Below are 21,049 nucleotides of genomic sequence, written 5' to 3'. Positions count from 1 at the left end.
AGTGCGAGACAGGCTTTTAACTTTCCTAAACATCTCAATTGGTCCTTTGGGTTTTGAGTGTTTAGGTAGGTCCCTAAGTATTTTTCAGTTCCCAACCCTGTGATCATATTCAGGCAGCGTAATTCCACCTGTGTCCCTGCCTCTGGAAATTCATAGTTCCCTATCTCACAGTTCACTTTGGTTCTGTGCATTGAGCCTTGGAGACCTTCAACAAAAAGTCTCTTACGTGGGTGCATTTGGGGTTGGGCAGAGGCCATACACACAGAGCCTTAACCCCTGTGTTTCTTTTGAAAGTGGAATTTTCTAAGTAGTGGAATTTTCCTTTATAAGGCCTGAGGTCACAGTAGCAAGCATTGGTCCTGACCTGTGTGTGCTTCCTGTGACCAAGGAACTGAGAAGCAAAACTGGGATGGAGGCACCAGGAGGCTCAGAGGGGTTTTGTGTGTGTGCCTCACCACTCGTGATGCCATGCAGGGCAGCACAGGAGGAACCTGCAGGGATAACAGCAGATGTTGAAAAACTAAACACGAACGCCAGAAATGTGAGTGTGCTTCTGGTTATTTAAATAAGGACAAATTAAGAAGGAAGAATAAAGAGAAAAGGCATTTGTCTGGAGTGCAGCAATGCCTGGAGACTTCTGCCATGATCAGAGTGACATTGTGCTGTGCAGGCTGTGAAGAATTAGCAAATTGAGCCAGGGGGACTCACACTCCAAATCAGTAAATCAGTCAAATATGACTGTCTGCATTTCACAGCTGATGCTGAGAAACAGCAAAAGATGAAACAACCTGTCCAAGGATTGATGCCAGGTTTGTCCAGAGCTCTGTGCACCTCTGGAAGCAGTGCCAGGCTGGGAGAGGCAAGCCTTGGCTCGGGGTTAAGGACCTGAACCTGACTGTTTTAACCTTTGGAATGCTAGCAGTCAAGGGGGCAATATAATTATGTGATCCCAGATTGTAAATGAGCACTTGCAAATGGCCTCTGACTGCAAAAAAACCACGAGGTTTCAGTGCTTCAGACTGGCTTATATTTGCATTGGAAGTCTCTTATTTCTGTGGAGGTGGCTGCAGGAGCAACCAGCTCTCATGTACACAGCTGTGGCCCAGCCACTGCCACTGCCATGGGAGCTGGGAGCTTTTCAGTGGATCAAAGGCATGGAATAAGAGGACACATCCATTCAATCTTCCCTCATATTGTGCTACAGGGTTATTCTTGTTTGCAGCTCAGGACACACTGAAGGTCTTTCCTCAAAACCATCACCAGCTCAAGCAGGCAAAGCTGGGTGCTTTGCTCACCTCCTCTGCTTCATCCACAGGGTCCATATGTCATTCCTGAGATTAAACCACTTGGAGCCCATGAGCAGTTTGCCAATTATGTTCAAGGCAATGAGGATTTTATCCTTTGTTCACCCTGTGCCGGCTGGGCTGACGATGTTCAATTAGAAACTGCTCTTTGTTCTAGCACAGTCAGGAGGATTCTTGCCAATGATTTGAATGAGCATTGGATAAAGCTTATGGCTAAATCCAGTCCTTATGCAAAAATCCATGGATTCTACTGAATTGCTTTTCTCCCAGTGAAATTAATGGGAGCTGTATGAGAACATCTAAGGGAAGATTTAGTTCCCGTTTGTAACAATATGTTACCCCCTGATACTGGGCCTGTTTTGAAATGTTTATTGTTAAATCCATGTATTTTTGGTTATATCTCATTAAGAACATAATACAGCCTTGGAAAGTACATTCTGAAAGGGTATTACAACCGGATTGGGATTACTGTTTGTGAGAGACTTTTAACTAGGGGGAAATTTCAAATTCAATTTACAGTAATGTCAAACCACAATTAATATATAGGCAATGATAAGGGGAACATGCAGAAGTACACATTGATAGCACTACATCAACAAATAAACTTTTGGAGCTAGTAATTAGGTACACAAGATTATTATATGTTTAATTGACTAAAGCGACAATTTGGAATTACATCTAGTCACATTTAATTGGATTTGGAATCTCTAGAGGAAAGGAAGGAGAAGAGGAAACAGAGAGCAGCACAGAGAGGCAGCCATAAAAGCAAACTGATTTTCTAAAGTCTGTTAAGACTCTGCATTAATATCTTTTGCACACTACTTTTTTAATATCTCTCAGCCTAGAAAGATCAATGCAATGATTGTCACAGACAGTGGAAGTACTAAAGCATACTCAATTAGGTTATTACTTTTAGTTTGGGGTGGGTTTTAAGCTATAGTTTAATCAAAGGTGAACTATGTCTGAGTTTGCCATAGACAAGTGATATTCCAATGCTGCCAAGATACAGAGTATTGTACGTGTTGATGCTGTCCTAGAAGGAATGTATTTAAATATAAGATATTTAATCCCCAAATACTTTAAAGGAAAACAAGAAAAGCCAGGCTAAAATATTGTATAGTATCCATTAAATATTTGCTTAGGGTAAAATACTGAAAAGTTATTAAAATAAAATGTCGCTTTTTGGCAGATAGTTAAAAAAAATTACCAATCTTTGTCTTAAGGCTGGACAAAGACCGAGAGTTATGTGCAATCTTTTGGTAAAAAAAACTCATGTTGCACTCTTCTAATATCACCTGTATTAAATATTGCTATATGCATCCTTCCCTCCCTGTACACTCATTTATTCTGCTTTTGTCACGAGGAGGGCCATGATTGCTGACTATACATTCATCATGACAGGAGGCACCGTGTGTGCAACAAGCGACCCCATCCATCTGTATTGGCAGCTAAAAATTGATAGCCCAACGAGGAAGGAGGTGCTTATCTCACTATTAAGATCAAAATGAAGGATTGCTGCTTAAAAGACTGCCGACAAAGGTAGCTCTTGGGCATATCAATCAACAGGACACGATACAGTACCACCGTATTTATAACGAAGTAGATTTTCTTGGACTAATTTTAAGGGCAAAATTCAAGGTTGTTAACCCTTGACTCATACTTCAATTTTATGGAGTGTCATAAAATTTAATTCCAGATACTGTATAGCCCCCTAAGCTATTTTTTGTGAAGTCTTCCTACCTTAGTGACGCTTTCCTCTTGCAATTTGCATGGTACTAATCCTCTGACACCTTTCCAAACTCCTCAACTGGAAGGGGAGCAAAAAAAATGGCTGTAACAAATGGTCTCAGAGGAACCTGCAGGGCTCTGTGAAGGATGAGTAGGCAAGACCCCACTCTACCAAGATTACTGATGTGAGGAGTAGACCATTGACTTTAATGGGAGTCATGTCTTGAGTGATACTTATTTAAGATGGCTGTTCAGCCCCATCAGCAAAATTCAAGTTGAAGGGTACTTCCTTCTACTTGAGTTTCTACTCCCTCCTGAGGAGCAAATTTTGTGGTAATATTCTTTATTTGGAGAGGCTCATTTCTACAGGAGTTTGCCACTGCCAGTGAAGACCCAGCCTTCATCCCCAGAGGGAGTGCAACATTTGGGCCTCAGGTGGCGGAAAACCCTCCTGCCTCCCAAAATGGATCTGGTCCTCAGGCTCTCTTTTTCCATACAAAGAAGTTAAGGATTCTAGGAACAGCATATGTCCCATGCAACAAAATTTCAGGGTTTGATTCTGTTCCCATTTATTTTAGCTTATTCTGTGAGAACGCCTGTTACATCTGTGCTTCATGTGAAGTGGTGCAAAATATGTCTGACATAAGCCAGAGTAATAAAGATCAGAATGTGATTTTTTAAATATTCCCTCACATGGCAAATTCTTCCTTTTTTTCAACTATTATTAGTTGCATTCTTATTGGTAAAAATGGAATAAATCTGAGTCCCAGGAGCTGCTGAATTTCAGTATTGCTGTGAGTGCAAAGTGCATCTCATTCAGAGAATTACCCACTGGGCTAGTGTTTGCAGTGCCTGTGAACTTTTGTATGTACTTTCCAGCAGAGAATTTCTTCTGTATAGAACAGTTTGATTTTTTTTTCCCCACTGGGTCAGACTCATTTAAAATCTTGAGTTCACAAACACATTTTATGAAGGGGTCATTCCTTCAAATGGAATGTCTTTTTTTGCCTCTTTACACTGGTATCCATTGACTTCCCTTCTTGATGTCATGGATATGAAGCCTCAAAGAAAAACCCTTTAAAGCAGAAGCTGTCATAGCTGTCCTCTCCCCCAGGGGTTCAGGCCATCCTGCTATGCCACAGGGCTGGAAAAGTGGTGTGAAGGACAAGATTCATCCCAGTGCCTCCATGCAGAGTCTAAACGAGAAGCTGTGGTTGGGCTAAGGTGGGAATGAACCAGAAGTGAAGGGGGAACTGAACTGCTTCCAGCCATTACCCTCACCTGCTAAATAGCAAGGGCCAAAGGATGTTGGCAGTGGTAGGACTCTGGCTCATCAATACCTTACTCCAGAGCTCACAGCTCATTTCCCTGACAGAAAGCTCCTGTGTGGGCCTGGCCGGACCCCTGTGGTACCAAGAGGCACCACCTTGGTGTTTGTGCCCCACTCCCACTCCTTGCCTTTCTCCCAGGTCGCTGTCATCTTTGACTGCAGAAGCTTTGAAACATCAGCAGAGATCAAACCATTTGTTTGATCCCCTGCTGCACTCGGTTTTCACCAGGAGACAAGAGATTGCTCTGAGATTTTGTGCCTTTTGTGCCTGTGCCTGAGCGTGGGCTACGCGCGGGATTCAGCGGCACCGAGATGCTGACACACGCAGGAGAGGCAGCTGGGTGCCCAGTGCTGCTCCCACTCAAGAAACAGCTCCTGAAGATACATCCCCAGCACCCCAGCAACCTTTCCCCTCCCAGTGCACTGAGTTCTGTGCACTCAGCACCAGGGCTGGCTTCAATGTCATCGGAGCACACAGCAACAATTATCAGGATGATGCAGCATGTGACACTGCACTGGGACTTTCCACCACACACAGACTGAGCAGAGGTAGCATAATCTTTTTTTTTTTTTATTAATATTCTCTCTATTTCATGGTGTAAAAGCTGAAAATAACTTGTCACAACTATACATGCTCATGTGCCTTTGTAACCAAAGCAACAGCTATTGATGCACAAGCTTCGTGCTAACTACTCCTCTGCCCCAGCACTGGCTCACAAGCATGAGCAACATTTTCCAAGGAAAAGGGAATAGATGGGGGACAGGATGGTTTGTTTTCTCCTTCTGTGAAGAAAGATTTGTAGATTAAATACATCCCTCTTTGCTTTGATCAGTAGGTCAGGTATAAAGCCTTCTGGCATGGCATTGACTACTTTTGTTTCTTTGTATCATGATTCTTTTAACTGCTGGAAAAGTCTTCTGCTTCTGTCATGGCTTCAAAATATTGTAGAGGCCATTTGAATCCTCCAGTTGATATCTTTACTGCAAAAAATTCAAGCCCTTAATACTCATCTGCAAAGCTCTTTAATATTTATCCTACTTCTAAATCATTGTGTTTTCTCTCCTGATCTATTCCTCGTGCTCAGAGCAGTCTTTATCTTGTATCTCCTCTGGTTTTCTTCTCCTGATACGGGGCTTATCCTTTCCTTTGAACTTCTCCTATCCCTGACATCAACTGCCAGGAGTCCTCTTTCTTTAAACCATTCTTAAAACATTCAAATTGCTCCCTTCATTATCAACTTTTATATATTTCTTCTTCTTTGGCACTAACCTGTTTCATGTGACTGTATAGCTCCTCTTAAGCACATTGCAAAGTTTGTTCTGCTAAATTTTTAAGGTCACATGGACTCATACTAATGAATTACCTGACTTTCTGCATAAAAACAGCACAGAATTGCACCCCTGCCTTCCTGCACTCATGCCACAAAAGGAAGGCAGAGACTGGTTTTGAGAAAGTTACCCAATGCCCATTTAAACAGTTTAGGAACAGAATATTTACCATTGACCATCTAATAGATCATTTGTTACAGTTTTTTTCCCCTGTTTTGCCCCAGTTTACAAACTGGGACCTTACTCATTCAATCCAAACTTCCATCAATTTATATTATGCATTAATTTCTGAAAGCTTAGGGATCCTTTAGCACATCTTACCTTCTCCCTGTATATACCCATGGATCATGATCAAGGCAACTTTAAATATTCTTTCTGATTAGCTTTTTTATTAGCTTTCTTTGACTGTCCCCTTTAAAGTAAATAATCTATTTCTGGATCTTCTGTACAGTGATACATAATACCTAATGCCCTCTGTTGGGTTTGAATATTAATACCCAACTTCCATTCTACTCTGAGATAAAGGTATAATACCAATGAGTGGTGGAAAAGTAATTTGCAATGGATAATATTATTCAGTAAGCTGGGCCTTTTTCTCTGTTCAAATATTTTATTCTGTGGATTGAAAAATATACATTCCAAGTTGACATACCATCAGATGAATGGGTTTCTTTTCATAACTCACTAGAGATATGCACTGGATGATTTGTGTATTGGCTGTTAGATTAAAAATAGATTAATTAAATAGAGTTCACCACAATAAATAATAATGGAAAAATTAAATATATTATAGTAAATATCTTCAGAGTGGTAGCAGCAAGACAAAGTTTAAACTTACTTATTACTATATTCATGTAAGCTCCCCAGCATTTCTTGTCTGCAATGCAATTTCTCAGCTAGTAATAATAAAATAAACAGTAGGCTTGTGATATTTCATCCCACAGAAACAATCCCTCTCCAAACTGTCCAGTTTTACTCACACCTTGGCAAACAATTCCACTGGCTAAAAACTGTGCAATGTAAGCTGGATGTCTCATTCTGTGAATGAAAATATACCACACCCATACATTCTGACCATGTCAAAAAAGCCCAGTGCTGTCAAACAGGGTGGAAACCTTGAATGTCACAGCCTGGCCAACATCTGGCACTCCCATTTTAGTGTAAATTATTAACTCATTTATAAATATCCCAGTCTTGACTCATTTCCACATAACAAATCTAATTATTTTCATTATTCCATTGTGAAAACCATGTGGCCTATTTTATGCTAAAAGCTGAGCTCTTGCATCCACTGTGCACTTAGATCCAAAGTCAATCCCACCTAGCCAAAGTCTTACACTAAATGCCATTGCACCAGCCAGGCATATGTTGCAGAAAGTAACAGAACCCCAGGAAAGCATTTCAAAGCTTGTATGTTCATATCTGCACGCTTCCATAGCCATCTGTACTAAAAAAACTTTATTCCAGGATGTAGCCAACAAGTATTTGCTGCAGCTCAAATGGAGGCCTTTAATTTGCATTGGAATAAACTGGGCTTTTAGCTTTAATTCCTGTTCAGCCCCAGTGTTCTGGGCAAGACTGCAGCCACCACAGAGATGCTCTTAGCACAACGAAAATGCAACTTTGTGTTTCTGAGAATATTTCTGTCAGCTAAACTCAGTGCCACAGAGAAAGCTTCCAGCAGCACGTGGAGGTCTGGGTACCCTCAGACCTTTGCTTTGCACTCTGGTCACTGCTGTGAGCACCAGGTGCTTCCACCCCAAAAGCCTGGGCTGCTGCAGGCACGGGGCAGCACACACGTCACCCAAAGAGCAAACAAATCCCAGCCCTGCAAGGCAGCTGAGCACCTCCAGCACTGTCAGCTCCTGTAGAGCTCAGCCTCATCTCACACCTTCAAGGGTGAAAATCCAAGGCAAGGAAGTCAAGAGGGAAAAGCTCTTGGTAGCCAAAGCCTCCTGTGCAGCCCCAGCTGGTGCCCAGGCCTGTCAGCAGTGCTGTGTGCTCACACTTGACCCGTGCCCTGCTATGGAGCAGGAGGTTTCCAAGCTGGCAGCAGCAGGGATGTTTTGCAATCCTCCTAATGGAATGACTGATAGAAGCTGACAGGAAGCCTCTCTGGGCAGCCTGGCCATCATATCACTGAAAGAATGTATTTCTCATTAATTCTTGAAGCTATTTTAGCAGCTCATGCTGTGCCACACTTCACTGCAGGAAAGTCCCTTCTTTAATCAAATCAGGGGGAAAAACTCTGTAAGGTCAATGGCTCTTGGGTGCACTGGCAGAAGTTGGTTTCTGGTGTGCCTGAGTCTGTGTTGTCCCAGAGGTCTGTGGAGCTTGTTGCTGCTTTAAGAATTCATTTGAAATCTTCTCATGCCAGAAAAGAGACAGCTCCTCATAAACACCAACAGGCAATCCTCCCTCTTCTGTATCCATGGTCACATTGAAGGCCAGCTCTTGTCTTGAAGCACTGAGCTTTTAATTTCCTGCTGGAAAATTTGGACATAATTATATTCCTTATCCTGGTCATTAGAACAAAAAGATTTTGTCCCTTAAGCAGGAAGATCAGTTTGTTCTTAAGACATCTCACTGTTGTCCAGACGATCTCAGTGCAGCTTCTGACCAGTTTGTGGATTTCCTATGTTCCATTGCATCATGACTGAAGCAACTTGTTAAAATTAAAATTAATAACATTTTGTCAGGACAGAATGGGCCCCTTCCTATGTGTGCCATTTCAGGGATTCAGACCTGTCTGCCTTTGTAAGACATAACTCTCAGCTGCAGAAAATCAGCATCATTCTGCTCTCAGGTACGGTAGTAAAAATATGGAGTAATTGAAAACTGGATTGAGAAGGCAAATAAAATAACATAACAGAGCTTCTATCATATTGATACTGATTTGGGAGCTTTTTGTTGCTGTTGTTACTGCTGATATTTCCATTTCAGAAACAATTCTACGTGTACGAAGCCAAGGAATTTAACAGTTTTCTTGCATCCTTCCTTCTTTAATAATATCTACTTCCACATATTTTCTCCCTACTTGTATTTTTCTGGTACTAAATCATTCATGATAGAATAAATAGTGCTGGAATCATAATGCTAAGAGAGGTATTAGTTTAAATGTCACAACTATTAAAGCAGATGGATTAATTGTCTCTGATTTGAGGAGAGATGGATTTATTTAACACTAGCTGAATGAAATAGGCAACACATACCTTGCTGTAGTTTCTAGTTGTTGAAATCCCAATATTAAACAAATTATCAACCCAATCAGCGTTGTAACTGTTAACAGGAACCTATAAATCATGTCTTAAGGGTGCTCAATGGGAACAACCTGGTCAGCAAAACTCTAGACCATTTAAAAAACCCACAGGACAGCTCAAAAGTAATGTACATTTTCAAAAGCAGAATTTTCCATTAATTCTGGATTTTACTGGTTGCAAAGTAGAGCTTTAAGATTTACAAAGGAAAGCTGAAAAAACAGTGCAAACCCCCACCCATTTTGTGCTGTTCTCAGGCCTTCATTGTCCCCTTGAATTGCAAAGGTCCTTAAGAAGTTGCACATCCATTATCCTCTTCCCTTTCTTTGTATACCTGCTCCTTTCTTCGGGAAATGAAGCTGCAGGCAGGAATGTGTGCTGCTTCTGGGATCATTACTGGTGATGTGGCTCTGCCTGCACACCTGCTCTTGAAGAGCTACAGAGCACACCATGCAAAAATAGACAGAGTCACTTTTCAGAAACATCTCTATATACAGTCAACTCGGCTTCTAGTAAATTAACAGCCATTCAGGCACATGAAGTAGTTTGCTATTGCAATGACTCAGGCATGATTTTCCACTGACCCTCTGAGCAGTGCTGTCCATTTGACAGGCTAACCACATCAGTCACCATCTCAGGCTGTCTGATTCATCTCTTCACATTTAAGTTCCCAAAAGACATTGAGCTCCGTGCTGGGAAGCACTGACATCTCCTTCAGTTAGTTTCTGTATTCCAGCTTCCTTTTCTTCTTTTCTCTCTTTTTTTTTCTCCTCCTCAGGCTAAAAGCCCTGAAAATCCCTTATAGCAAATATCCCATCTTTCTCCCAGGAGTATTCCTGTGCCAGGCTCACTCCCTCTCTCTCAAGCACTTGTCTGAACCTCCTGATGGATGCAGCATCCAGATGTTGGCCAGGGGATTCTGACTGCATCTCCCTAAATCACTCAGTGATGCCCAGCCTTTGGCTCTGCCTGCCTGAGTTCAGATATCTGAGCCCAGGCAGCCAAAGCTGTTCAGCTCAGCACAGTTTATATATATATATATATATATATATTTTTTTTTTTTTTTTTCACAAAAACAACATGCTGTTTAAGCTGTGACCTATTCCTGCCCTAGCAGGAGCCCTGCAGAGCTGTCCCAGCACCTGCTGAGGACTTGGGATGGCAAAAGGCTTCTCCCAGCACTGGAGGGGAGCCCAGAGCAGCCACAGGGAATTGCCTCAGTGGAATTGGGGTATTCCTCACTACAAAAATATATTTTTTAAGGGGACATTGTTAACAAAACTGGTAAAAAACTCTGCTTTTGGACACTGGCTTCATGTAGAGGATAACTGGCCTGTTCACAGACACCACAGGCAAGGAGTTTCCAGAGCAGCCTCCAGCCTTTCCATATGCTGTGCATTCCAGGATTTTTCTTTATGACTCGTGATCTCCTTGAAAGGACATAAAGCATGGATTTCCTTTCTTCCCAAACATAAGGAGATCCTTTATTAGAGCATCAAGCAGGCCTTGAAGCCTCAGGTAACCCATCTGCAGCACCTCTGCCTTTGGGAAGACACGGCTCTGCCGCCACGTCGCTCCACAAATCCCCTTTCAAAACACGCTGCATCCAAACCAACTCGCAGAGACTTAAATACCTTAATAACTTAAGACCCCAAATAAGCTGATATTTGATGTGACCTACATTAATGGGGAGGCATTACAAGGCAGATAAGCAGAAAGTTCTCATCTATTGTATAATACATGATTTATTCATACCATAAACATATTGAGAAAGGGATGTGCTCTGGCATTCTGTCTGCTTATTTTTTCCCCACAGAAAAAAATATAAAATAAAAATTATGTAAGAGGATCATGCTGGTGAGAAGATACTCGTATCACAACAGCCGCAGACTTAGTGGCAGGACTGCCAGAGACTTTTTTATGGTTGGAAAGATATAGAGAAAAGCACATAGGTTGCACTGCAGTGCACCCATAATTCTAACTACCAGCCTAGGAGTGGAAGCAGTTCATAGAAGAGGCTAATGGCTTTACCCTGTCTGATACCATTGCATTAATAAAAATCATCAATAAAAGCATCAGTTCCTGCTGTACTGTAAATGAGACAGGGACTGAGTGTGCACTGCAGCTGCAAGATAAGGCACTAGAAAGATATCTAAATTTTTGGCTAATTCTAGATGTCAAGATAATTGGATTTTCCAAATTAAACCTTTCTGTAGTTAAAGAGGATTAAGGTTAGGAACTGTGGCAGGGAAAGCTACTCTCACTGTTACGAAGACTTTTTCACTACAGTGCCATTTTTCTTCTATGTCTGCTCTAATGCAAAATGGCAAGAGCTTCATAAAAATATTGAAGCAGTTACATCATTTGCCATCAGAAGCTGGCATAGTGAAGGTTCCTTTCTTGTGCCTCTCCCTATTCATTTTATGAGTTCTTAACAGAATTTTAGGCAGTGTTGAATCACAGAATTATAGACTGGTTTGGGTTGGAAAGGACCTTGAATCCAATCTTGTTCCACCCCTGCCATGGGCAGGGACACCTTCCACTGTCCCAGGCTGCTCCAAGCCCTGTTCAACCTGGCCTTGGACACTCCCAGGGATGGAGCAGCCACAGATTCTCTGGGCAACTGTGCCAGGACCTCACAATCTTCACAGGGACAAAAACCTTGGATATTGCATGCCAAGAGACTCAGAGACGATCATGAGACAGTTCTGGGTCAAGTACAGATTTAAAACCTCAATCAAAACAAAGTTTGTTGTTTAAGAATGTCTTTTGGCTTTTTATTTTTCACAAGCAACGTACATGCCTCAAACCTGTAACTGAGGCATCCCTCAAGCTTGTGCTTCGTGAAGGAATTAATTGGTATTTTAATAGAAGTGCTGACAATATAAATACCCCTTGAGACACTTTGTCTCCATATGGTTTCTCTGCAGAATTTCTCTGATTCCCCACACTTCCAAAACAAGGATATAAACCTCCTGACACAGCAGAGCATGAGTCAGTCCCATAACTACAAAAAGAAATCTTCCATATCACCAGGTTACTCTGCAGACTCTTTTAAAGCAAGTTTTTGCATCTTTGCTGGAGAAATAGATTCTGTCCACTGCTGAAGTAAACCACATTCAGTGACCTCGTGTCAGTCATAACCCTTACATTCATTATTGTACCTTGCTAGAGGAGCTCTTCCTTATATTTTAAGATCACCTCAAGGACTTCATGTTTTCTAACTCTTCTGGAATTAAGGGCTGGAGTGTAGCTCCATGTGAGACTCGCTGCAGAGCTCAGTTGCAAGAGATGCAAAAAAAAAAAATTATCTTTCTTTATCATTTTGTCAGCTTAGCAGCTGCCCCCACACTCACGAGAGCCTCACACTCCTTCCACTCTGAGGCCAGAAAAGCAACATCCTCCTTCTTGCACCTGACAGGACATTGTAGAAAGGCCTGTTCTGATGCAAGGACATCAAAACACTTGCAAACAGGGAAAAACCAGCTGCCCAACTCTCTCTGCAAGGAATTCCTGGAAGTCCATTGAGCCCTTCCAATCCTCTCCTCGATGTGTCTGTATCTTGAGTGACATGTGCAGAGCACAACAAATGTTCTGGAGGCATCTCTGCTTCCTGGACATGCTGCCAGATATTCATCCACAGTGACAGATTTCAGTACATAAAGGCATGAGCAGAAAAATCCTCTGGGATTTCCTCATATAAAGTTTTCTCCTCCAAAGTTTTTATGGGCTGAAGTTTTATATCTTTAAAGACTTTACTCCATAAAAATCCAAGAAGATAATAAAACAAATAGCATTTATGTCCAGAGTCAGTAGCCTGGGGGGAAATGCTCTTGGGTAATAATATCTTCAGTAACAGTATTGACCAGAAATGATTAATCTGTTCTTTTCCTCATTGGCTGACATTTCACCATTATTCATTATTCACCATATTTCACCTCAGAGTTACTCACTATTTGCTGTGCAGAGTAGCCACAGGTACCAGGCAATGCAGAGATCCCAAAGTGTGACTTTGAAATGTTCTTGAGGATGATAAACCCAAAAGTGAACTTTGCAGACTGCAGAGCTTGCCTGGCCCAGCCACTTGCTTTTTCATCTCGCTCCCTCACTCCACCTATTTTAAACCTGAAATGTGTGGATACACCCAAACCCACACTCACATGCTCACATCAATCCGGATTAGGAAAGGGTTGCCAACCTACAGAGAATAAGCAGAATACCCAACATCTCACACAAAATTAGGCTGACCTAATTCCACATCTATATATACACCTGAAATTCAGAAAAACTTGGAAAAGTTTTTTTTTTTAATGTATCTTAGAAAGTTAGATTGGTAGTATTGTTTGCTACATGATCCTCTAAATGCCCTGAACAACAAGATATTTAAAGCCCACAGAAATAAGAAAACATAAAATCACTTTTCTGTAAATCAGTGCAGACTGGTAAGCTCACCACAGGAAGGAATGGGCACAGATGCCCTCGTGCGTCCCCCAAGCTCTTGGCAAGAGGACACACTTGTTATTTTCTGGTCTGATACCTCCAGATCTGTGCCATTAACCATGGATAACACGGTTCTGCCCACGGAAAGCTGGATCTTCTCCTCACCTGGGTGGAATGTTATTATTGCCCCGGGTGGCCATGATACTATTACACACATTCGAGGCTTGTTAATTCTCCAGGGCTAAACTGGCCACTCCAGACTGCTTCCATTCCAATACATGCAGGATAATGTGCTGGCTAAATATAGAAATCCAAAATATAAACAAATCCCCAGTGATACCCTCGAGATCCAGGCAGAGTAATCAGTGTAAGAGCACTCAGGGTGCACGTGTGGCAGCCTATCCTAAAATCTACTCAAAACAACTGTAACAGTACTTCTGCATGCCCCATATCAATCAACAGCATGGAAATAAACTGGCATAAAACGTTATCAGAAGTCCTGTTATCGAAAGCCATTAGAGAGAAGGACATGGATACTTAACTAATTGGCACTCTCAGCCTCCCATCCTGGGGTGGTGGGAGCAGTCATCAGCTGAAGGAATGACTCACGGAGCCACACTGTGCCTTGGATAATTTTACCCAGGTCAGGGATAGACTGGTGAACAAAAATGAGGGCTTGTCAATAACACACGGAGCTGGTCCCACAGTGACACCCTCTGTGAACCACCTCAGGGGACCTGGGAGATTCATACCCCCCGTTGAAATGCAGATATCATTTCCCCTCATGCCTTTCTGACCATCCCTGTTAACTCTGTGTTAGTACTGAGATATGGGAGTAGGAATAACAGTTCTTTACTGGAAAATTAAAAATACAAATGCAATAGTACAGACGAGAAAACAAACCACTGGCAGAGTCAGAGCAGGCCCTGGCAGCCTGTGGGTCAGGGTGGTGGCAGCAGTCCCATTCCATGGTGGCTCAGCCCTCCTGCAGTGCCAGCTGTGCTTCTGCTGGAGCAGGATCCTGGACAAGGCTGGAGTTTTCCTCTGGAGCTCCAGGGCTGCTGGAGATGGGCCTGGGCTCCCTCTGGGAATGCAGTGGGGCAGAAAGCTGCTCCTCTGGGAATGCAGTGGGCAAAGGCTGCTGTGGTGTTCCAGGAGTCAGATTGTATCCAGGTAGGAATGCTTGGCTCCTCCCCTGGGCACAGCATCTCCCCATGGGATGATGGAATTTTCTCAGCCATGCAGGGACACTCAGTGGCCATGAACAGAAGAGATCTCCTGGAGGGAGGATTGGCTGTGGAAGAGATAAAGAAAACTGCCCAATGAACAGAAGATAACTGCCCCACCTCTAACAGACAGGAATAGAATACACACCCCCTTTTCCAACCTAGGACAGCAGGAGATGCAGCCAAGGCAGAGCTGAACGTGGTAATCCCAGCCCACGAAGAGCTGCAGCTCAGCCTCCCTTGCTCTGGTGGATAAAAATGCCCAGCAAGGCTGTTCCCAGGCTGGCAGCTCCTCCTGGCAGCTCCAGCACCATTGGGGTCCACCGAGTGTGAAATCCACCTCTCTGCACCAGACCAGCACAATGCATCATTTGAGTCATTTCTGAGGGATGAAAAGGTTCATAAGCTTTGTGTTGCCCTCTGCACAGGAGTGAATTTTACTCTTAATGCAAACGGTGCTTAAATGCAATATTTTAAGGCTAATATTCCGTATAGGCACAGTGTCTGATTCATGCCAACCCAAGGGGTAATATGAATGCTTAGTGTTTTTTAACCAGCTCCCAAGGACTGAATAAAACCCTCAGATGAAAGCTGTGACCTTCAAAGAGCACAGAATCATTCTTTCTTTTCATCTAGGAGATAATTTAGCTAATACTTTTCTCCTCATTGAAGACAGAGGCTTGCTGCACTGAAAACTGTTTACAAATGTTCTTTCCCCATTAAATTGATTTTCTGAGTATAGATAGGCAGTGTTTTCTGGAACTAATTTAAATTCCTCTCTAATTAATATTCAGGACTAAAATATGTTATCTTTGCATGACTGTGCAATTATTAAAGGGAAAATATCATCAGAGAATGTAGGGTGTTTTTTTTTTTTTTTTGGTGTTTTTTTAACTAGCCATTACCCAACAAGAAATGTATCATTTCTTTGCCTTTTTTAGGCTTCAGCTCAAGAAGCCTTCAAGAAAGAAGTATCTTTTTCGCTTATGTACACATCATTTTTGAAAGGAGACAAGGCTGACAAAATAAAGGAGGCAAATAAAAACTTTGCTAAAGAGCACCCTGATTACATGCAGCACAAATTCACAGGTAACAGCTGATGTCTTGAGCAATATGTACTCTTTGTGTGTGATTGTGTCTTAAAAGAACAAGTTTGAACTGAAGTTTGAGCTTCAGACATTTCTACACTTCTGGGGGGAAAGCTGTCATCTGAGATTTGCTCTGTGATTGTCCACGATTTAGGTAATCAAATGAATTCTGAGTCAAAGTACAGACTTCACACTACAAGTCCCCATAAATATGATTTTTACCCATGAAGTGCCACATTTGTGTTATTGAATTTCATTATTGCAACCATTCTTTTGTTCAAAGGTAGGTTTGCAGTGTGCTGTGGTGACAGGGAGACCCAAGCTCATTCCCAGCTCCATGGATTTCTGTGACCACTGATGGTCATCCCTGCAGCAGGGCCTTCACCCTTCCCTTCTGTGAGCACTGCTGGACTGAACACCACCTTTGAGAGCACCTCAGCTGCAGGGATGGGAACAGAGAGCCAGGTTTCCTTTAGCCTTTGAAGACAAGCAGGATCTAGAGTGAGCAAGGGCTTTATCAGAGTCTGTTGTCACCTCCTGGCACAGTGAATTCCAATAGCCTCTCCTGGGGTAAACAGATGCCCAAATTCTGGTGACCGTGGCCTTGTTTCAAGAGGAGTGGGCATGACATTTTGGCAGGGGGATAAAAGACATCTCTTCTTGTCATTAACCTGCTGACCTGGAACATAGCTGCTCCTGATAATGCTTGGCTCTCAGCTGGTGATTGAGAAACATGAAGGGAAAAGTACATTTTCCGTGTCAGATTGTGGAAAGCCTCTACTTTTGCCAGACAAACTGAGTGTAGCTGACCTCTCACTGCCACCTCCAACACAATCATCCAAAAGGCTGGGGGGTTGCCCACTTCCTGCAAACCCCAGGTCAGGTGGCCCTAACCCTGCCCAGCTTCCAAAAGGAGACAGGCTGCATCTTTGCAGAACAGAAGAAAATAAAATCTCCTTCTAAAAGACAAATAGGAATTAGGAAACCTGGTGTTCACCATAAAACTCTGCAAGTAGGTAACACAAGCAAACTTGTTTTGGTCATTCTTGTTTAGCTTTAGAAAACCAGTACAGATCTAGATTAGTTTTGCAAGTTGCAGGCCACCCATGTATTGGATTTCTGGCAGGAGCTTTGGGCTTGTTCAAAGAGAGAAAATGAGGACTTATCTGTCATGAAAGTTGTAAAATCTCTGTCTTCCATTTACTTGCTGATGGGACTGTGGAGAATTTCCTGGGACAAAAGTACTGGCATTAAAAGGAGCATAAAATAAAACTCCCTCAATTTACAGCAAGGGTGAGACTTTCAGGAGCACATAAGCAGCAGAAGTGTGCAAGCATTGTGCTGAAACTCAGTTTGTGTTCATAAATCACTGAATGATTCTGACAGTGTCACCAGTCGCTTTCTCACTAGTCCTTTTCCAATAACAAAAAGGAAGAAAGTAAAAAAAATTGGGGCTAAAAGATCCCAGTCCTATAGAGGTTTAGTCAATTCTAAAGCAGACAGACTAGAGCCAGTTCTGCTTTCAAATACTTTTTAATAAAAATCTATCAGTTAAAAGAATTTCTTCAATTTTATTTTTTTTCGGAGTGCAGGTTTTGGCATCACTGAAATTTCTGAGATTTAAATGGTACCAAAGGCAAAGAAAAAAAACATATATATATCAGGACTGTCCTGAGAATCCTCTCAGGCAGAGCAGATACGGCTCCTTTTCCTTCACTTGATGCTGAGGTAACTCAGAACAGTTTTAGGTGAAGTCAGCCAAGTCTGAAGTGTTTACTCAACTTATCTCTTCAGATCTAATAAAAATCTAAAATCTTCAAAAAAACATCACAAGCCACAAGTTTAGTTCTTCGTCAGTGTAGTACCACTAAGCATTCAACCTGCAGGTCTGAATCTCTCATAGGTGAAATTAAAAATAGAAGTTAAATCCTATTCTATCAGTGGGTGTGAAATACCAGGCATCTCACGAACATGTTATTTTAAATACCCTTCCTATTCTGCAACAAATATCTGTCCAATTTTAGTCCAAGTTCTGCTGGAGTGTAAGGTCTGAATTGGTTTCAAAGTTTTCCTATTGCCAAGGAAAAGGAGCAGATACACATCGAAATCCAAGTGTACAATGCAGTTTGTCACGAAATTGGGAATCCATCAGCAGCAGAATATGCTGCAAGGGAAATATCAGGTCCACTTGCTTTGATTTATGTCAGGGTAAGTCTGGAGAGCGCTGAGTGGGGTTCTCCATTTGTCACTGTGACCACACAGCCTGGCATCTTAAAAGCAGAGCTCCCTGCAAACAGAGCACTCCTTTGTGAGAAGTGACACTGACATTCAATCTAGGTTTATTTTCTGCAGGGGAAGGGAAGGGAGGGTAGAGCTGGTCCAGCTCCCTACACAAAGGTGCTTTGTGCAAGTGCTCTGAGCATCTGTCCTTGCCGAGGTCGGGGCAGAGCCATGCAGTGACACTCAGCGGGGTGACAGCAGCACTCACACGCTCTGGACACAGCTGACACGTGCCAGCTGGGCAGATCAGACAGGACATGCAGGGAACCTGGCACCGTGGTGGTGCTGCTGATGGCAAAAGCACAAACCTGTAGGAAATTAAACCTCACGAATTCAGGGAACAACAAAACGGTTACTTTTGCAGCTAAAAGATCCGGGTGATGTGTTCTGAAGGGTGGAATTCTTAATGCTTTGGATGATCAGCACTGAAAAGTGCATAGATGGGAAGAACATGTTTTATCTCAGGCATCAGCAAAACTTAAGCTGTTGATGCAAAAGGTTGCAAAGACTGGATTTTCGAAACTCTGTTAGAGCTGGGTGGGTTGGTTTGGTCTCTTTAGTTCTGGCAAGATTTCTGGAACCCATTTCAGTCCCTTTTTTTTTCCCCCAAAACCAAGAAGTACCTTCTCTCACAGCTGAGATGTGACACTGGAAATTATCTTCATTTTGCTATTCCAGATCCTCATGGAATTTACACATGGCCAGACATGGTTGAATCTCTGCCTGCCTGCCCAGCAGTGCTCACTGACTCTGGGTTTCAGGAACAAATACATTAGGAAAAAACTTGGAAAGGTCAGGTGCACTTTTCAGGTGCACCAACTTGCTTACAGGCTGGGATAGCTCAAGGGTCATCTGCACAATCCTTGCTGGATGAGGAGGGTTGGGGAGTTTCTCAGGGCCCTTTTCTCTTTGGCCAGAGAAGTCTCCCCATCCTCCTCACTCCTCCAGTTTATCCTCACCCTGACAGATCCTCTAAAGAAAGTCAACATGATAAACACAGTCTACGGTACTTTTATTTCATTTCCTAGATCAGAAGGCACCTTTCAGTCCTACCATGGAAGAAGAAACAAAACAATCTGGGGACAGAACTGGTGAGAAATATTGCCATGGATTTTATAAGAAGCACCAGAATAAATGTGAGTAGAAAAACCTCTTTTTGGTGTGTGATGTGTGGTGGCAGAATCCTCAGTGTGGGAATGATGTTGTGCTTTTAGGTGAGTACTTCATGATGCACATGCTCCTCCCATGTCCAGAAACACCCTGTGAACTGCACCAGGAGCTGAGATCAAATGGGGTTTAGATACTTTTTAAAAGTAGTCCTAATTATTTAACAGTACCCAGTTTATTTTAAATCATTTAACATGCAATTTTCTCAAATCTTTATGGCCTAATGTATCATATCCCTTGTCCACATAACCACCAAAATTACCCACTGTATTTAATACCTATAGTATATTACACATTCCACCAGGATCTCCATCAAGAGTTAATAATTGCTCCTTGAAGCATTTCTGATGATTCAGATCCTGATCCCTATGTAGGGAAGTATGTGAAATAACCTTCAAATCTGCTACAGCCATATTCAATGTATATTAGTTAATTCTACTCCATACTTTCTGCAATAATGTACACAGCTTTTTAGCAGCATGGCTGTTGATTAGCACAAAAGGTCAAAAATCAAATTTGCATGTAGACTAGACTGTTTTAATGCAATTCTTAAATTATTCTCCTGAAAATATGAGGAAGAAGCCTCTCCTCCTCCCCAGATTGTGAATGCTAATGTTAATGCTTTCTCCCCAGCAATAACCGGGTTGGAGTTTCTGTGCTCAGGGAATCGGAGCCATTTTCTCGTCAGGAGTGTCTTAGCAAATCACAGGATTTATATTCTTAGATAGGAGGTTGACAAAAACTGCTACTTAGCAACCCTAGCAAGGAAGGAACATTAGCTGGATATTTGAGGAAGCTCTATCTCCTTGAGCTCCAGAGAGCAGCTGCTGAAACAACGCTGAGTGCCTGAGCTCACAGGGTTGGTGGGAGGTAAAGGTGCTCAGTGCTTTTCCAAAATGGGAGCTCACAAAGTGTCTGCATGGCTGGGAGGCAGGAGAAGGGTCAGACATCCCCAAGGAAACACAGCTGCTTCTCTCCAGTTCTCTCCTGAAGCCTTGTGCTGTTGGCTTTGGACGACCAAAAGCCTGGGTTATTGATGTGTGGGCTGATAGAAGTGGCATCTTTGGAGAAGTGAAATATCTGTTCCTGCTGTGGGCACTGCACTTCAGTGCACTTCAGGAAGCTACAAGTGCAAACAGAAAGTGGTTTGGGTACTGGCTACAGAATAAAACCCCTGGCCTTTCTAAAAGCCCCAGTAAAACTGCAATTTGAAAAGAATAATTGAGTCCACAAGTCTCTCTTTGGGTATGACACAGAGCTTTTAGAGGTAAGTTCTTCTATCACAGTTGTACATCTCTAAAGATGTGCAGGAAGAGAAGAAACTTTGGAATAGGGTATCTTTTGTATTTTCCAAAACTATCCTACTCTGTAAATGAATTTGGAGGAACAGGACCACATGGCTCAAGCAGAACCAAAGAGCAAAAGACAAAGGGAATTACACAGATACAGAGCCAGAGCTGCTCTGCTGCTGGGGATAGCATCTCTATGGTGCTGACAGACTTGGCCAATTCTGCTTCTTTAAAACTATTCCAAAATTTTCTTTAAGCTAGAAATATGACTCCATCTTACTTCTGACACACACAAACGAAATTAAAAACTCCTGCAAGACAAACTTAAGCTACAGACTTAAGATTTACAACTTACTTTAAGAAGATAAAATAATATCTTGGGTTTTTTAATAGAACCAATGTTCCTTTCTCTCTTCTTTTTCATTTGAAGATGCAAACGTGCAATCCAAATTTTCGTTCTGATCAGATTTTTTTTTGGCAAAAATATTTCAGGGCTAAAGAAGATCTTACTAAGCCATGGCAGCACTTAATATTCAAGGCAATTCTGCCACCTCAATTGTGCAGCCACACAACCTAGAGTTAATTATGTGCTTTATACACACACGCCAGTG

General features: G+C 42.3%; 1 protein-coding gene across 1 annotated transcript; it reads left to right on the top strand.

The window, feature by feature from the left end:
* Positions 1–410: 410 nt before the first annotated feature.
* SPATA16 (spermatogenesis associated 16) lies at positions 411–19,135 on the top strand. Its single transcript, XM_053986442.1, has 3 exons — positions 411–541; positions 15,556–15,703; positions 19,011–19,135. The coding sequence occupies exons 1-3, from the start codon at positions 464–466 to the stop codon at positions 19,124–19,126; spliced, it is 342 nt and encodes a 113-aa protein (XP_053842417.1). The 5' UTR covers positions 411–463; the 3' UTR covers positions 19,127–19,135.
* The last annotated feature ends 1,914 nt before the right edge of the window (positions 19,136–21,049 follow it).

The sequence above is a fragment of the Vidua macroura genome, chromosome 10 (assembly GCF_024509145.1).
Source record: "Vidua macroura isolate BioBank_ID:100142 chromosome 10, ASM2450914v1, whole genome shotgun sequence".
Lineage (NCBI taxonomy): Eukaryota > Metazoa > Chordata > Aves > Passeriformes > Viduidae > Vidua > Vidua macroura.
Note: the sequence above shows the minus strand (reverse complement) of the source record. Positions and strands in the feature narration are given on the sequence as shown.